The 19,800-nt window shown below is 47.3% G+C and overlaps 1 protein-coding gene across 1 annotated transcript in view; it reads right to left on the minus strand.

Moving 5' to 3' along the window:
- Positions 1–10,983, minus strand: part of LOC144755440 (uncharacterized) — a 198,033-nt gene extending 187,050 nt beyond the window's left edge. Inside the window, exon 1 of the mRNA XM_078644354.1 lies at positions 10,686–10,983. Within this exon, the coding sequence (XP_078500480.1) occupies positions 10,686–10,835 (150 nt within the window). The 5' untranslated portion in view covers positions 10,836–10,983. The remainder of the gene's footprint in view (positions 1–10,685) is intronic.
- Between the last annotated feature and the right edge of the window lie 8,817 nt (positions 10,984–19,800).

Here is a 19,800-nt window from a genome sequence, read left to right on the forward strand (position 1 = left end):
TCCGATTGTTCAAATCGCCCTTGTCCCGTAGGCAGCGAGTCCAACCAGTCATTAGCCTCTGCAGGATGGTCAAAGAAAAATGTTCGATCGTCATGGACGATACGCAATCGAGCCGGGAAAAGCATGGCATATTTCATGTCCCTGTCTCTCAGTCTCTTTTTCACTCCTTGAAATCCCAGCCGCTGTTTCTGGACTTGTTGGGTGAAATCCGGGTAAAAGCTGACCGCAGCGTTCTCATATTCCGTGGGGCCTGATGTGCGGGAAGCCTGCAGTATCACATCTCTGTCACGAAAATTGAAAATCCGCGCAATGATGGGGCGCGGAGAGGCACCCAGCTTGGGCGGGCTACCCAGGACACGGTGGGCCCGTTCTACTGCAAAAAACTTGCTCAGGCCTTTGGGCGCTAAATGATTTAGGACAAGGTCCTCCACCAGTAGGTCCACGGCTGACGATTCCGTCTTCTCCGGGACACCGACCAGTCGGACGTTGTTCCGTCGTGCTCGGCCCTCAAAATCGTCCAAGCGACGAGAGAGATAGTCACGGGCGGATCTCAGATTACCGACCTCCGTCTGGAGGTCAGAGACGTCGGTGATAAGACTAGTAGTCTTCGGGTCGAGAGACTTGACCTTTTCGTTGGTTTTAGCAAGATCCGCCCTGATCAGATTGACATCTATGGCAACAGTGTCCAGCTTGTGGGTTAGGGCCTCATACTGTTGTCCCATTGCGGCCTTCATCCCAGCAATGGCGCACATGACGTCTTTCAACGACGGGTCATCACCCAGCAGGGATTCGTCCACAAGGCCGGCCGGGGGTTTAGCCATTCCGCTCGGAGAGCTCTTAGTGAGGGTGTATCGGTCCATGACGTTGGATTGGACAGAACCTCCTCGAGCTGCCGGTCTGGTCTTGCGCCTCTCTGCTTCAGGCTTGGTGGCCATCTTAGGTCGTGTGCCCCGGAGGGTAGTCTGAGACCTAGTGAAAATGGCTACACTCGAAGTGCCCGCAGAAACTCGGAGAATAAAGTGAGGACCAATCACTAGGCAAAGAGCAAGAAAGTCCGGATCTCCGAGCGATGTTGCGAACAGTTGAGTGAAGCAAACAACCAGGGCGACCAAGGCAAGGTCAATGACGTAGGATCGTCAGAATCGAAACCGAAAGTAGAAGACCGGGCAAGGGAGGGTAGCGCAGGCCGTTGTTATTCAATTACTACCCAGCTGGCAGAGTAGGCAAGCCCGGGGCAGTGCCATGGAGCAGGCCGCCAATATTCAAAAAGCCATATCTTCGGTTCCCGGAGACCAAATCGAAATTCGCAAACGGATAAGTGATCAGCAGGTTCTCGACCACAAAAGCCCGTCGTCCAAATCAGGATTAGTTGCAGGATAGTCGATGGAGGTGGCGAAGGTCCGGGAGCTCTAAGCTCACGCGACCATCTTGGGTGCGCGCTAAGCTCCTCCTCGCAAATAAAGTTTTTTAATCGAACCGATTCACTCACTCACTCATTTAGCTACAGGTTACAGTTTCATCTAATCTTACGTTTAGGCATGCAACTCGACTACAATGTGTTGAAAACAGACAAGTTGTATGATGTTGTATTCTAGTTTAAATACAATATAAAATTGAAATACAGAAATGAATTTCCAACAATTTGGAACAGGCCCTTCACACAGAAGCTAAGAGCAGGTTTGTTACTGCAGCAAGTAGAAGCACAAAATCGAACCTTATGCCTCGTCTTTTGCATGTAGATTGAATGTCTTGTTGGATTCTGAGACTAATGTAACCAGTCACTATAGAATCATGCTATAGTGACCACTTGGACACAAAGCAAAAAATCTATAGAAGATCCTACTTTGTTTTCATTAAATAACTCATACGAGAATAATTCTTCTTACAAAATCAAGGCTTCGACAGACAGAGATTAGGTGACACAAGGACACATTTCATAATCAACAGGATTGACTTCTATTGCTAGGGATATTCGAGTGCCCACCACTCGCCGTAAGGTCCAACTGATGAAAGTGAATTTTTGTGTTGGATCTACGAGTAAAGAGGCGAAGGCCTGATGTCAGACAAACGTGGGAAGCTAGTAAACTATAGGAACCTTCTATGTTCCATCAGTTTCCAGTCTACCAAAATGTGTAATATCAGTATAGAGTTAAATGAAGCAGTTTCATGTGGATAAAAACCTTCAGTCCATGCTTTGAAGACGTAACTGCTTCCCAAACTGTCACTAGGTCGTATTGTGTCAAATAATTCTAATCTGATCTTACATGGAGGTGTCCTGTACCTAAAGGGAAAGCGCTCGCAAACCCCACTGCTTTAAATTCTATTGAATACAGAGAGGAACAAAACAGCAACATGGAGATCGCCTTGGCCGAGAAGACCTTCAATAAGGGGAACTATAACCCATGCAGTGCTGAATGTTGAAACATGAATCTGCTGAAGCAATTTGCGGTTCCTACTGTAAGGTCTAAAGGGTGATGTTTCCTCTTTTGGTGAGCCTAAGGTGACTCCTAAGAACTTGTATCTATGCACTATTTCCAGTGTTAACCCATTCGTGTGATTATCACTATGTCTTCCAAATGATGTTACTCTTGTTTTGGAAATGTTCATTGACAGTTTATTGTTGCTCTTACACATCGTCGGGGAATTTAACAATCTCTGCAAGCCAATTGGAGTCTGATTAAAAAATCAAATAATCTGCGTAGGAGAGCAAGCAAATTCTAGAGCGCATTAAATGAGGTGAAAAGCAATGTGTACTTTTCTTATACTCAATCACGTGTTCGCTCACCTATTCATTCATAAACCACACACTCATCAATTCATCCAGGCACTAATGTACCCATCCATTCATCTATCCATGCACGTTCTCATTCATCCATCCATCAACCCACCCATTGATTCAATATTGCGCTCAACTACTCACACGTTCACTAAACTTTTTGTAGAAAAGTCAGATCCATTAAAGTAGGGTCTTGGAAAGATAAACGCAGCACAATAGAGCTTTTCATTACCGTTCGCCACCATTCAGTTTAGACCCAACATGGGTGTTAGTGGTTCTAAAGATAAAAGGTAAAAAGGTATTTATAAACGTAGGGCCCTGGTGCCACTAGACAAATAGCAACAAAACATTAAGACAAATGGTAGACCAAACAACCATTGGCAATGTCAATAGGCCTGGCTTATAACTGAAAGTGTCTTTTACATATGTTTAGGCTATCAATAAATCATCATGCATTACTCTGGCACTCATTCTTGCCTTCATACATCATGCTAGTCACTCGCTGACTTCTTCTTGCACTTTCCCACTTCCCAATCCGTAATAAAATTGACATAAAAAATCCCATAGGCATGGGGAAAATAAATGATAAGAATAAAAGTAGAAAAAAAATTTAGCAGCATGTATTTACAATACAAAATTAAACTGAAATATAGTAGTGGGTAGCCATCTTGCATTGGTATTGTACAATGTATATCATTGTTTTAAAGTTCCAACGAAGCTACCAGGAGCAATGCGTTGACCATCTTGCAGCGGTAAAAACAATGATATACTATTCCTAATACATGGTTTTCCCTCGGCAAAAATCACACTGGGTATACATCTACAAATGCTAACGTGTATGTATAGTGCATGACTGCTGTATGAAGCTAAGGTAGAAACATAGGGGCAGATTTACAATAACTGGCGCATCCCCAGGGATGCGCCAGTTATTGTGCGCCGCAGCTCCGCCACCCATGGTGCGCCGCTTTTACAATGCGGCGCACCATGGGGCAAAAACGGCACAGATGCGTGACGCATCTGTGCCGTAAAGGTGGCGCATTGCTGGAGTTGCATCGTAGGCGCGACGCAGCTCCAGCAATGCTCTGGGGGCCCTATCTGTCCAATGCTGCGCCCAGCCTTACACCTGCTTCAAGCAGGTGCAGGGTTTTGACGCAGCATTTGCCTAAAAGTGCCTGCGTGAAATCTTGTAGATTGCATGCAGGCACTTTTGCGAGGCGCACCTGCCCCGGAACGCCCACCCTGCGCCGGAACGCCCACAGGTGGCGCAGGGCTTTACAACATGATGCATCTGCCTAGATACGTCACGTTGTAAATGGGTCGCAGGGATGCGCCACGTTTACGCCGCTGTTGCGTGACGCAACGGCGGCGTAAACGTGGCGCAAGTCCGACATAAATCTGCCCCATAATCCTTCTAAAGGTGGTGGCCATCTTGGAATAGTAAAACAATTATTCATTACTGGCAATACCATTCTGAGATGGCTTTCAGGTTTAGAAATATTGGCCACACAGAATGCAGTAAACTCCAGATGAAATGAGAGGTAAGTGAGCAGCCCAGTAGGATTCTCAGGAGAGCTGAGGCATCCCTGTTAGGGGGGTTGCCGCCGGTATCACAGCGCCTGAGAGTCTCCTTGAAGCCTGTCGCCCAGCGGGCTAGCGCTGCACTCCAAGAATGAAGACCAAACACGCTGTGCTGCCAGCCTGCATGGCTCTGGCCTCCTACTACATCCACACCCCGCTGCCGGACACCATCTACTAGCCCTGGAAGCTCATGCTGCTGGATGCCACTTTCAGGGGTGCGCAGGACCTGGTAAGACCACTCTGTGTGGGGAGGTGGAGGGGGGACTTGACGTCTGACACGGCCTACATCATGCACCATAGGAAGCCACCAGGCAGCCAGTGCCATGGAAAGCCTTAGCTAGCCAGATGTCCAAAGCAAACACCTGCCACATATGTGTGACCAGAATATCTATAACACGTAGCACGAATTATAAAGTCACAAGACCCTTCCTCCATCCCCCCACCCCCCACCCCCTCCGGCCTCCACCAACTCCACAGCAGCACGGATACACCCTCAACCTACAGAAATGCACATTAGCACTCAGGTGTAGACATAGCATTCGGCCTGGTGACATCACGCTAGTTACTAGCCGGCTGTGCAAAACACAACTCCAAAGAACTGAGGGAAGTAAACACACTATCACCTAGACAAAGATGTGAATGAAAGCACCATCGCCGCATTTGTAAAACATGACCTCCCGAGGTGAACGATCCAAGAAATCCACGCAAAACGTGTCACGTACACATATGATAAGCACTCTTAAAATGAAAACTGAAGTTTCTCTAGTTATTGTTTCAAATGAGCACAGAAGATTATATCACTACATTGAGTGACGTTTTTAAACTGAACTTTCTAATGAATCTAAACTTTTTTTAAATGAACTTAAGAACGTTTATGTGCAACCCCCCCCCCCCCCCCCCCCCTTCCACACACACGCACACACACGCCCTGCGATGTTTCCATGAGTGAACCAAGCGCCATGATTCGGGTCAGTTCTGAAATATATATGGCCATTGTTCCTATTATACCGGGGTCAAATATGCATTGTGTGAAGCAGTATCTGAATGGGGGTTTGAATGGTGCATATGCTGACCCAACTTACTTAAAGGTGCTCCTAATTTGACAGTCATGGAAACGAGCTACAGTGAATTAAACCGTTTTGCATAAGACCAACAGTTTGTACAGGGAGAAGCCCGGATTTGAGCAAAGGTTTCCTCAACACATTGTGTTATGTTAATATAATTTGTAAATTGCCTGAATCACCCCATTGTGCAATTTGGTCATTGTATACACAATCCTTTCTTTCTAGTTTAAGGCGGAATCATGCTTTATATTGAATTATTTGCTGATCTATGTTTGTTATGGGACTCTGACGCTGGGGGCGGGGTGGGGGGCGGTGCCTTCATAGGTGAAGATGTCTGTGTGGTTGATTACAAAGAAGGGCTAAAATCAGAAAAGAGAATGACTAGGAGAGGAGATGGAGTTGCCAACTTTAGAACTGGAGAATTAGGGTTCGAGTCCCGGCGTCAGCTCCACACATCCCGTCATTCCGGGAAATTTGGGTAATCTTCTAAAAAAATTAATCTGACCCTGTGTAATGTAATTTACGTGTCCTTTGACAGTGTGCGCTATACAAAGTTGCAAAAAATAGTAGTTGTAACGCATGAGCAAAGTGCATGGAAAGTGCATCTAAGTTGCTGTCCATTGTACAAGATGACGTGTAAGGACAAGACATCCTGTTAGACCCACTGACATCCCCCGAACTACCCATAAAAATGTCCCAGTCGGTGTCACCTCCCAATGAAGAAAATTGAACAGATTAGCAAAACTTTGCGGATTGGCAAACCTAAGCGATCCAAGAGAGTTTGCTTTATGCTCACACCACCAGTGGGACATGTTTGAATTGCAGACATTGGCTTCTATTTGCATTTATGTAGCGCTTACTACCCCCGACGAGGCTTTGAAACCCATAGGTGTTCACTGACATTTCCAACATTTATACCCAAATGTCAATGAAAAAAGTTTTAAGAAAAAGAACACCGAATTATATTTTTTATTTTTCCTTTTAAGATATCATTTCCAGCTGTCTTCATATTAGCCGTGTTGTCTTTTAAAAACGTATTTATTTAGTTGAATGGGCAGGGGACGGGCTCGGCTCTACTACGGCTTGACAGTTCCATACTAGAAGGGCCCGAGCCAGACAATCAGCTCGAGCCTTGTTTAATTGGCCCATCTACAGCTGCACCACTATTGTACATCATTTTAGAAAATTTCTGAGTCTGTTATGATTCGTAATCTCTTGATCTGGCCCTACGCACGGACCGCAACAGTCTTCGTCTAACCACACTGGTTTCTTGCCATATGGGTTTGAGAAATAACGAAGTACACACATTGCAACACTTTATGTTAGAATACAAGCTATCAGAGCAGTGGAGCAAGGTTCTCTCGACTAGTGCATATAAGAGAACACAATGTGCTATTGCACATCAGTGGGCAGCATTGACTTTCCGGCAATGTTTGACCTTCCTGAGTGTGGGCCGTGGGGCACATTTCTCAGTTTCTGGTGCAGGGCAGTGACATGGGTGCAAGATTCTGGAATAGAACCGAGGAAGTGGAACACTCCTATAGATCCACTTCCTGGTATTGCCACGGCTTAATTTGTGAATAAGTGCCGGGGTCTACGGTTTATTAGAGGGGCCCACTACGAATGCTGAGTGTCTCAATTCTGAGGCTTCCCGGTCCAGCTTCTTTCTTCTACCACCCTACATTGCCAGTCTCCATGTATCGCTTGTATACGTTCTTTTTCATCCCGGCTTTATACCCCTGTCATCGCCGTTTTACTACGTTTACAATCTTCGTACTTCCTCTCCCTTGCCCTCAAAGAATGATGCATAAAAAGAAGCCCCCCCTCATGACTCTTATGTATAGCACCTGCACAAATTAAGGGGCAGATTTATGAAGGCCTTGCGCCGCCGGTGCGTCACTTTATTTGACGCAACGGCGGCGCAAACAATGCGCTCTATTTACAACGTGATGCATCTAGGCAGATGCGTCACGTTGTAAAGCCCTGCGCCACATGTGGGCGTTCCGGCGCAGGGTGGGCATTCCGGGGAAGGTGCGCCTCGCAAAAGTGGCTGAGTGAAATCTATAAGATTTCACTCAGTCACTTTCAGGACAATGCTGCACCAAAACCCTGCGCCTGCTTGAAGCAGGCGTAGGTCTTGACGCAGCATTGTGGAGATTGGGCACCCCCGAGCCTTGCTGGAGCTGTGTCGCGCTTGCGACGCAGCTCCAGCAATGCGCCACCTTTACGGCACAGATGCGTCACGCATCTGTGCCGTTTTTGCCCCATGGTGCGCCGCATTGTAAATGCGGCGCACCATGGGTGGCGGAGCAGCGGCGCAGGATGACTGGCGCATCCCTGGGGATGCGCCAGTCATCATAAATCTGCTCCTTAGTGCAGAGTAGAGCAGCAGCCTGAAGAAAGTTGACCTCCGAAAGGGGAGGGGGGGAGTGAATTTGTAATTTGATTTGGTCAAATGTTTTCAACCTCAATGTGGTGCCTCGCTCCATAAAAGGATATTTTAGGGATTTTGAGGAAAGATGCAAGGTATCTAAGTATTCACCCTTTGGACTCCCCCTCCCCACCTCATGGAATCCTTGTTGGTCCACATAGCCTTTCACATTCACAGGTCCATTATAATGAGAACAGTTGCTGCCAGCAGGCTAAGTTTCTTTCTGTTTATTACCTCTCTCAGTAATCAGGTTTCTGGGAGATAGACAGATTGTGAGAGCTGAAGCAGACTAACCTTTCCAGCCAGCTCGGTGTTCTGCATACACTTCACGATAGGCATATCAATGTAAGTCACTCATCCAAACCATGCACTCATGAACATTCTATTACATCACACTCACACAGGCTGAGCAACAAGGAACTAGGAGACACAGGATATAACACAATCCAGATCTCAACCGTCCAAATGTGTATTTGTTTTCATAGGCTGTTGTTCAATACTCTTACAGTTGCACCACACAGAATGTTATAGTGCTGTTGACTAAAAATAAGGAACTTCTCTTTTTGTGTTAAAAAGCCATTTTTTGTTGCAGACCTTTCTCTTTGCTCCGCTCCCCCGTAGTAATTTCAAGCTGTAAAATTGTATTGACTATAAATTAATGATGGTGCTGTTGTGTTTAAGCTGATTTATATGTATGTTTATTTAATTGTTTTGGCTGCCAATGTGTTGCACTTTATCATCTTCAGAGGGTTTTAGACACCGTAAACAGACGGAATTTCATAAAATAAATGTCATAGACCAGCACAGCACAGCACCACCACCTCAGCTTGACTCAGCATTAATCAGCACCAGCACAACACCACCACCTCAGCTTAACTCAGCACCACCTCAGTATCACTCAGCACCAGCACAGCACCATTTTAGCATCACAGCATCACCTCTGCATCAGTGCAACACTATCACAACACATCCCCAGCATCTGCTCAGCACCAGTCAGTGTCACTCATCACCACTACAGCAGCAGCACCACCTGAGCTTCACTCAGCCCCAGTGAAGCACCACTCCAACGTAACAAAAATGCTTATAACACTTTATTATAACTTACTTTTCAACATGCTGTAGTGCAGCCACACTGCTCCACAACATAGCTTGAACACAATCGCAAAGCCAATAGCTCTGGCAAAACACTTATAAGGTCCCAAAGGCGAGACCTATTTCCTATGCCAATGCAATGTCTTTGTTGCAACTTATCATATTAAACATATCAAGCCTATATAAAGCCTTGCTCAGTGGAATGTCACAATAACCAGTTCACCCCTGCTGTTTTAATGATACGCTTTACTACAAGGTAAAAGTGCAATACAAGCACACTCTTTTAGCAAAAGCACACAAATTCTGCCCAATCAAAATCTCTACACAAGGGAATCAACGTTTGGGCAAGCAAAATCCCCTTTCTATAAGGTTGCAAATATGTAAAACAATATGCAACCCTTCCTCAAACTGCATAACAAGGATTCTCAAAGTGCAGATTTTGTACCCCTCTTGATTGTCATTAACGTAATCAACATAACAATGCTTTCCCATGATGGTAATTTGTGTGATTCCTTGTAACAAAATAGCGGTGTCCAGGGTTTGACACAATGTAATGACAATCCACCCATAAAGGCCAATTGGCTTTTTACATATGTTTTTCACAATAAATTAGTCAGGGCTATTGCGTTTTCCCTAACTTTTCCTAATAAACAGATCAGGCGTATAGCCTTGCTCAGTGGCTTCCTACCCTAACCAGTTCTGTCCTGTTGCTGTGTTCAGCACACACTTTCCTAAAAGGCAAGAACTGCAACACAAGTTCTCTTTTCTAGTGGAAGCACACAACTTATGTCAAATCAAAATCTGTACTAGGGGTAACCAACATCTGGGCAGGGCCAAAGTCACTCTCTGTATGTAGTACTCCTGAAAGCTATCTGTAGTAGTACTCCTCGAAGCTTTATTTTCTGTTGCTCAAAAGAGGTGTTTGGCAGCCGAGCTGTCAAGACAGACCTAATGAGTGAGGCTTGAATGGGAGGAGGTGCACTGACTGACTTGTTAAGAAACACGACCTCCCAACCAGACCTATGAAAGCACTTTGTGATCAATGTTTTTAAACAAAGCTTGGGAGAGCTAAAGAAATCAGTACCAGGCACCTTCACCACCAGCGGCTATGCCCAGGGTCTACGCTCTGCTACCCACATTCGTTCCAGGACGTGTGTGATTTTTTGCCACATTTGATGCAACTATTAAGAGGCACATTAACTGCACCCATGTACCCCACCTGCACGATCAGCGGTCTAGTAGGGTTCAGTCCGTTTCGGGTCAGGAGCATGTTACACGTTTCCTTTTCATTCTTTCACGGTTGTGCCATGCTAACTACCAGCACAGCTAACGGGGGTCTCTGGCTTGTCAAATTATTAGGTCTGAAATCTTACCTGGCAGGCAACGTTCTGGTAAAGTCTCTAGACAATTTTAAAAAAGAGAAGCTTTTCACATGTGTCACAGGACAGCCCAATATTTTTCTTTGGCATTATGTAAAACAAATCAATTGAGTTAGTTATTTTAAATGTGTAAAATATGTATACAGCGCATTCATTCAACAGGTTAATTTTTTTTACAGAGAAACACTATCAGTGAATTCGTCGCCGTTGTCTTCCTTCCTGCCAACATTACACGAACCCACTGAAATGCCTCTACTAACTCACAGCACTAAGACCAGAAGCGCGCTAAAGCAGCGGGATGAGATGTGTTTGGCGCTACAGAAAACACCAAACATGAATAAACTATAGATGCATTCCTCACTTACCATTTTAAGCATGTCGGCTGCATAGGGGGACACTCCTGAGCGATAGTTGTTGTGCAGCAGAACAATCGAGCTTTTATCTTTCTCTGTGAGTGCCCAACTTCCTTCTGTAGCCACAAGAACAAGCAGGACAACGGCACGCGGACAAAGCATCTTGGCTGTTCGGCTGTTCGTGTTCCTCTCCGCAGTCAGAGCACCCGGCGAACTGCTTTGTAAGAGCTCAAAACATCAGGAACTCCCTGTCTCAAATTGGGGGCAGAGCCTTGGATTTCGTATGGTTCTGCTTTTCACAGCCACACCCAGACATTGTTTCGAGAACTTAAATCATGTGTACAAAGGGGCTTAACACGGTCAAGCCTATTCGTGCTCTCATCTCTGTTGGTGAATCACTGTCATTATGTACCAAACCACCAATCACTGAACATTGACAGAGGAAACTTGCTGAAAAAACATTTCATTATTTTCTCCAGGTGACCCTATCTGAAAATACGTATACTTTTTTCCCCAGATGTACAAATAAAGCAAATCCAAAGCCAGTTTAACTTGTGTGTATACATTTGTTTATTGGTGTCAACAGGTAGAACATCTTAATTTAATTTGACACTGTTTTTGAATCAAAAAGGTGTAAATTGTCGCATACGTGCTATTTTATATGAGGCTTACCTTTACTGTGTTATAGCAGAGATACTTCAACAGTTTTATCACCCAAAAATGTGAGGGAATCCGGAGAATATTGCAATGTTGCTGTCCATATTATGCTTTATGTGTGTGACAAAGCATATACTGCTGGCCTCTTGCCCAATAAATTGGTCTTAGTATTAGGCAAACGTATTGTATTTTAGCTTTTACACATCACTAATTACCCCTATTTGGGGCACTGAAACAACACTTATCTATGTGGATACCGTGTCGATGTGTGATGGAAAGTGTATTGTCATTGCTTTGTGTGTATTTGGGAAGGGTTTCCATGTACTGCTTGATGACCTTTGTTGTCAGTTTTATTTTCAATCGTTCAATTGCTTAGCTCCCATAGGCTTCCCTATCTTTCTTGTGTTATCTCCTCCCTGGCCCATGGATGAGGTACATGTGTTCCTCCTCGTCTTTGTAATTCCTCATCTTGTTGCAACACACTAATGTACAAGTTACTTACCTTCGGTAACGTAATATCTGGTAGAGACTCTGGGGCCGATTCGCAAAAGTAATCTGAGCCAAAAGTCTAAATTTACAACTTTTGGTATTCACAGAAGTCACTTATGACTTTTGGTATTCACAAAAGTCACTTACGACTTGTATCTTTAAGTCTGCACTCGGCCTGGAATTTCCACACTTGGGGTGGAATTTCCACAACCCGGGCCGGAAATCCCGCACCCGGGCTTGAATTACCTCACTCGGTCGGAATCTCCGTATTTGGGCCGGAAGTTCCTAAAACGGAATGGAACCCATTCTTTCATACAAGAAATGACATACAGGAAATACATCACAGGAAGTTTTTGACAGACATTTTGTGTTGATTCTGAGTCATCGTCCATCACAGATAAGATCCTCTGCCATCCTGTTGTTCTGTAGCGGAGAAACCGGAAATGGCATTTTAAGAAAAATCATAGACATGAAACAAAAGCTAGAACAGACCATTAAAGGAAATTTGGGCTGGGACAAGGGGAGGGGGTATGGCAAAACATCACACCCCAGGAGAGTTTGCTCCTCCTTTGCATTATGGTACATGTAGTCCATATTTTGTGCTCAACACAAGAGTTTATTGTTGTTTTACAGTAAATTTGGGGGAAGCAGTGCTGTGTATCCCAGAGTGATGATGTTCTGAGTGAATCTCGCACTATGCGAGATTTACTCAGAACATCATCACTCATGCTGAGGGCCCATCAGTTGTGGAGGAGTCAAATCTGTTGGGGCAAAAACTCAACAATGCAATAGTTAGGGCCTTTTGTGATACAGACACCCATTATCAAAAGGTCCGGGAAGGTCTCTCAGAACATATACGTATAATCCTCTTGGTCAATAGATTCCCTTGGGACATCAACAACACTGACTGCTGATTCCGGTACATGACCTGATGCAGGTCAATCTTTTGACTCCTGTCAACAGCTGTTGTTTACATACAGTTAGTGTGGATTACAAAGTAGTCTCAGGATGGAATTTTTGGACAGTCGTAATTATCCAACTTTCATCATTGACAACAGACTGCATACCATATTTGGTCCATAACTGAACAGGTTGCTCATGTGAAAAAAGTGGCAACCAGTTGACCACAGACTTGCATACCCTGACCTCTGTTATGTTCAATGGCCCGTTTGCCAGGATACAGACCTAGCCGAGGTACAATATGTATGTGTAAGCCTGACTTAAAGCTATGTTGTGCAAAACACAACATGCTAATATGATCTTGCACACAACTTCAGGGGAGTACATCAGCACACCCCCTGTGTGGTCAAGACACCTGAATCACGACTTGAAAAGACCAAAAGTGGCTCTAAGATGGCTCAAGTTCGTATGTGTGCCCCATTGTAACACCCAGCATCACCTGAGGAGGGAAGATAGGGCAATAGGTTACATTTCCCTCTTAAATTTGAACAGAACATGATCTATTCTTTGGTACATGCTTTTCTGTTGAGGCCGTGTATGTGGCTTGATGATTCTTATTGTACAACGGTTGTTAATGTAAGGTGGCATTCATACATTTCATTTACACATATCCCTCATTTTTAGTGCTTGGTACTTACCCAGTAACCAAACGTTGCCAAATTCTCCCACAGCCATCCCCGGGCAAGAGGTGACATGTGGAATACAAAGCTCTTATGGGTACTGCCTGGAAACACTGCATGCACATCAATGAATCTCCCACTGGCATCACAGACAGCCTGCACATTGATGGAATGCCATTGGTGTCTTTTGCAGAAGATGTGTGCAATGTGGAGGGGTGGCTGAAGAGCTGCATGGGTACAATCAATTGCACCCAGCACACGTGGGAAGCGGGAAATGAGATAGAAATCCCTAGCTGCCCTTTGTCTCCTGTCCAGTATATGGGGTATGCATATGTGGAGGTGGGCTCTTGAATTGATGCAGCTCAATACCTGATGCAAGGACAGCAACTGGCTTGCCTAAGTGATGCCCACAAGGTCACTGGAGACCCTTTGGAACGACACCGTAGCATAGAAATGGAGAGCAAAAAGTATTTTGAGATATGCTGGACTGGCATGGGAGCAGCAGGTCACAGAGTCAAGTTCCTGCTCCCACTCACATACCATCTCCAAGATGACTTCTGGAGGGAAATGGTATCTGGCCCTGACATCTTGGCTGGACATCCCAAATAGGTTGATCCTTTGTCTGAATAGCCTCTCTACTCTCCTCCTCCTCCTCAAGTCTTCTTGCCGCATGGCAAGGGGCAGAGCAACAAACACATTCAGCAACATGTTGGAAGATTTGTGTGTGTCAGCTCTGATTTTATATGTGCTGCAGGGCTGGGATTGGCTGTTGGGCTGCAGTGTTTCAGCTGGAGCGTGAGGGGGGATGGTGGGTACTTGCACATATGTATAGCAATGAAGAAAATGATCATCCCACCCGAATACAGATATTCAAGCCTGGAATCAGAGATTCCGCCCTGAGTGCGGAAATTCCAGCCCAGGTGTGGGATTTCTGGCCCGAGTGCGGAAATTCCGCCCAAGTGCGGAAATCCGGCCCGGGTGCAGATGTAAAGATACAAGTAGTAACGATATATCTGTAAGAGACATTAGTTAGTATTAGATTCCTTACCTTAGAATATCCCCAGGCGTCAGACTGGATCCGGAAATTTTTTGCGTAGCAGTACCCTTGCGCGTCGGTAGGCGTCGTCTGCGGCTCTGCGTCCGTCGTCGGCGTCGTGGGCGCCGTGATGACATTGTCGGAGTACTTAGACGCCGCCTCCGCCTGCTGACGTCAGTTCTTAGACACAGCTTTTCCGCGCCAGAAGCGCTGAGCCATGTTAAAAACCAACACTGGTGCCATTGAAACTAGGGCCCTGAAAGGGGATAACCCTAACCCTAGATATCGGTTTGCAGAACAGGGAGGATGGGTGGGTCGGTAAGGAATCTAATACTAACTAATGTCTCTTACAGATATATCGTTACACAAGTAGTAACTTGTGCATCTGAAAGAGACACGTTAGTATTAGATTCCTTACCTTAGAATAGATACCCCAGCAATACCAATATTTTTTTATGGCTTATGACTTCCAAATTTTAGGCCCGATTTATCAGTTTGCAGGAATGGATCTTCTCTGCGTCGGCGATGGTGTTCCCTCCCCGCCAACATAGTGGTCCGCCCACCCAATTTAATTTTTGGTGACCCGCCAATTTGGCTACAAAGGAGACTAGTTTGTCTCTGCTGTGACCAAACTTCTCTAACGGCCCTGGCGAGTAAGTGCCATCAAATGGCTACTTGTCCACCCGCCCAATTTAGATGGTTGAACATCTAGCCATTTTTTACTGTCTTTCAGTAGTGAGGGACAGTAAAATCGTAATAATGCTCCCCCTGCCATGGGAGAAGACTCCCATGGTAAGGAGAGAATGACTTTTTTTCTTTACAAAAATAAAATACAATTTTGGGATTTTTAAGCACAAATTACACCTTCTTCTATGTAACAGCAACATCTATCAAGCTAGTCATCTCACTGTAAGCTTCGCCCACTCTTCTTGTATTCAGATAGCATATTCTCACTCCATGGAGTCACTGCGATGCCATATTAAAAATAGACTGTAGCATAAGGCGGACCGGTGAATCCATGTCACAGGGCCAAAACTGTTCAGGATCTGGCATAATATTTTATGTATCCCTGTATTCTGGGAGTTTATTTTACTATTTTATTTAGCCTATAGAACTAAAATTCTAATTATATGTAAAAGCAAAGTCAAGTAGTAGAAAAGTGGTGCCATAGTGACATTGATTCATCTCATCAAATAATAAACACACTACTGTTGCAAATATGGTTTGCATCAATAACAGTGAGTAGGATGGGGCTTGAAAAGTGCAAGAACTCTTCTGTTTTATTTTAAAACCTAACTCACATACATTGTCCCATCTACCCTGAAAAGAAAATAGAGCAAGGTATATGTAAGTCATTGAAGAGTACTGCAAAGTGGCCTGTGCCTGCTGACTAGAGTGGTGCAGCTGTGTCACTCAGCTATGAACCATCAAACCTCTAGTATCAACACATTTTAAGTGAAAGGGACACCTTTGTCTGCTAATGGCCCGAGATACTTGAAGAATCTGTAGCACAAACACAGCCACAGATACTATATCTGAAAGAGACACGTTAGTATTAGATTCCTTTCCTTAGAATATCCCCAGGCGTCAGACTGGATCCGGAATTTTTTTGCATAGCAGTACCCTTGTGCGTCGGTAGGCGTCGTCTGCGGCTCTGCGTCCGTCGTCGGCGTCGTGGGCGCCGTGATGACATTGTCGGAGTACTTAGACGCCGCCTCCGCCTGCTGACGTCAGTTCTTAGACACAGCTTTTCTGCGCCAGAAGCGCTGAGCCATGTTAAAAACCAACACTGGTGCCATTGAAACTAGGGCCCTGAAAGGGGATAACCCTAACCCTAGATATCGGTTTGCAGAACAGGGAGGATGGGTGGGTCGGTAAGGAATCTAATACTAACTAATGTCTCTTACAGATATATCGTTACACAAGTAGTAACTTGTGCATCTGAAAGAGACACGTTAGTATTAGATTCCTTACCTTAGAATAGATACCCCAGCAATACCAACCCCGGTGGTGGGTCTGCGAACCAATAATCACACCAGAAAGTCCTGGAGGACAGAACGGCCAAAGAAGCCATCCCTCCGGACTTGGCTGTCCAGGCAATAGTGTCTTGCAAACGTGTGCAGCGATGCCCACGTAGCCGCCTGACAGATGTCTTGTAAGGGCACTCCCCGGCCCAGGGCAGTTGTAGTCGCCGTGGCTCGGGTGGAATGAGCCTGCAATCCAACAGGGGGCTCCTTTTTAGCCAAGGAGTAACATGCCTAGATACACAAGATGATCCACCGGGAGATGGTCCTCTTGTGCACCGTTTTCCCCTTCTTAGCGCCCACGTAACCAACAAAGAGTTGGTCATCCACCCGGAACTGGCTTGTGAGATCCAAGTAGAATGAGGGCGCACGTTTTGGGTCCAGACGGTGGAGCCACTCTTCCTCTTTAGAGGGATGCGGTGGCGGGAAGAAGGTTGGCAAGGTGATGGACTGCCCGATGTGGAAGGCTGTGACAACCTTGGGCAGGAAAGATGGCTTAGTACGCAACACCACTTTGTCCGGATGGACAGAAAGGAAAGGTGGGGTACAAGAAAGGGCCTGGAGCTCACTCACTCTCCTGGCAGAGGTGATGGCAACCAGGAGAGCAGTCTTCAGAGTAAGAAGGCGGAGAGGACAGTTGTGAAGTGGCTCAAAGGAGCGCACATCAGAAACGTAAGAACCAGGTTCAAGTCCCACTGAGGCATCACAAACGGAACAGGAGGGAATGTGTGTGTGATGCCCTTTAGAAATCTATTTACAATAGGGGACTTGAACAAAGAAGGTTGATCAGGCAGCCCCAGAAAGTCTGAAAGGGCAGAAAGGTAGCAATTGATAGTGCCCAGAGCAGAGCCCTGCTGGGCAAATGAAAGAAGGAAGAGAAGACCCTCAGAGAGAGGGGCAGCAGGAGGATCGACAGTCTTTGCTCTGCACCATACCACAAATCTGCAGGCGTATACCGTTTTTGTGGAGGGACGCCTGGCTGCCAGAATGACATCACAGACTTCAGGAGGCAAGTCAAATGGCCTCAACTGTCACCGCTCAATCTCCAAGCATGGAGGTGGAGACTGGACAGGTTCGGGTGGAGGAGCGTCCCCTGCTGCTGCGACAGAAGGTCCTCCTGAAGAGGCAGACGAACCGGGGATCGACTGACATACTGAGTAGCTCTGTATACCATTACCTTCGTGCCCAGTCCGGAGCCACAAGGATGACTTGTGCCCGGTTGCACTTGATCTTCTTCAGCACTCTGGGCAGAAGTGGTATAGGCATACAATAGACCGCAACTCCACTCGCGACGAAAAGCGTCTCAGAGCGAGTGCCGCCTTGGAAATTCCAACGCGCAGAACTGATGACATTGCGCGTTCTCTTCGGTGGCGAATAGATCTAACCAAGGCTCTCCCCATTGCTGAAAGAGGCCTTGCGCCACGTCCGAGTTCAGACGCCATTCGTGATCCAGCATGCACCGACGGCTGAGCTCGTCCGCCCTGGCGTTCAGAGAACCTGCCAGGTGTTGAGCCACCAGGGTCACGCCCTGGCGTTCCAGCCATTGCCAGAGGCGCAGAGCCTCCTGGCAAAGGGTCCACGACCCCACCCCGCCCTGTTTGTTGCCGTACCAAATGGCGGTGGTGTTGCCGTGAACACCTGCACTACACTCCCCCGGACAGAGGGGAGGAATGCCTTCAGTGCTAGACGAATCGCCCGTAACTCCAACAGGTTGATGTGGAGCCGGGCCTCTACCGGAGACCAGAGGCGCTGATCTCCGCCTCTCCAATGTGGCCTCCCCAGCCCTGGAGGGACGCGTCCATCACAACTACGTGCTCCGGTTGGGGAAGGGAGAGGGATCTGCCGCTGACCCAATCGCGGTCCGTGAGCCACCACTGCAGCTGTCTCGCAGTGCCCTCCGAGATCAGGACGTGGTCGGACAGGTTGCCCTGATGCTGGGCCCACTGAAACTTCAGGTCCCACTGCAGAGCCCGCATCCGCCACCTGGCGTGATGCACCAGAAGGATGCAGGAGGCCATCAGCCCCAGAAGCCGCAGCGTCAACCTGACCGAGACCTGGGATAACAGCTGAAAGATGGGAATCAGAGTCTGTATATCCCGGACCCGCTGTTCGGGTGGATAAACCCGAAACCGTGCCGAGTCCAGAACCGCTCCGATGAAGAGGAGCTTCTAAGAGGGGCACAGGTGTGACTTCGGCACATTGATGGAGAACCCCAGCTGGTGCAGGAGATCCGCCGTAGTCTGGAGGTGGCTGACGACTGTCTGGGGCGAGCCCGCCTTCAACAACCAGTCGTCGAGGTAGGGGAAGACTGAAACCCCTAACCTGCGCAGATGAGCTGCGACCACCGCCATCACCTTTGTGAACACCCGTGGGGTGCTGGTAAGGCCGAAGTGGAGCACGGTATACTGAAAGTGCTCGTGGCCAACCGTGAACCACAGGTAGCGCCGGTGGGCCGGCAGGACGGGGATATGGAAATAAACGTCCTGCAAGTCCAACGCTACCATCCAGTCTCCTGGGTCCAGGGCAGCTAAGACCTGAGCCAGTGTCAGCATTTTGAACTTCTCCTTCCGGAGGAAGCCGTTGACATGCCTGAGGTCCAAGATAGGGCGTAGGCCCCCTTTGCCCTTCTTGGGTACCAGAAAGTAGTGGGAGTAGCAACCACACCCTACTTCTGGCCCAGGAACGCGCTCGATTGCCCCCTTGGCCAAGAGGGCCGTAACTTCCTCCTGCAGAAGTCGCAAATGATCCCCCGATACACAGTGGTTTTGCGGTGGCATGGCTGGAGGGGTCACCTCGAAAGGGAGGGAGTAGCCCCTTTGGACGATCTGCAGCACCCACTTGTCCGACGTGACAGTGCGCCAGTGGAGGAGGTGATGGCGAACCCTGCCCCCCACTGGCGTCACGTGGGCCTGAAAGCACTGACTAGGAGGGTTTTGAGGCGGATGCTGCAGTGGAAGGTGTGGACTGACCTCGCCGTTGACCCCGACCGCCGGGACGGCGGTTCCCACGGCCGCCACCACGTTGGGTATTACCCTGCGGAGCGTGGCTGGCAGCACATGTGGGTACACCCCTTCCGTGGCCACGAAAGGAGTGAAATGCAGCCAATTGCTGGCGCGGGGCCGAGAGGCCCAAGGACTTGGCCGTAGCCCTGGAGTCCTTAAAGCGCTCAAGCGCATGGTCTGCCTTGTCGCCAAAGAAGCGACGGCCATCAAACGGCATGTCCATCAGTGTGTTTTGGACATCGGCCAAAAAGTTGGCGGACCTCAACCAGGCGTGGCGTCTGACCGACACTGTCGTTGCCATCGCTCTACCTAGTGAGTCGGTGGTATCCAGCCCACACC

This window comes from Lissotriton helveticus, chromosome 5_1, assembly GCF_964261635.1.
Source record: "Lissotriton helveticus chromosome 5_1, aLisHel1.1, whole genome shotgun sequence".
NCBI classification, from domain to species: Eukaryota; Metazoa; Chordata; class Amphibia; order Caudata; family Salamandridae; genus Lissotriton; species Lissotriton helveticus.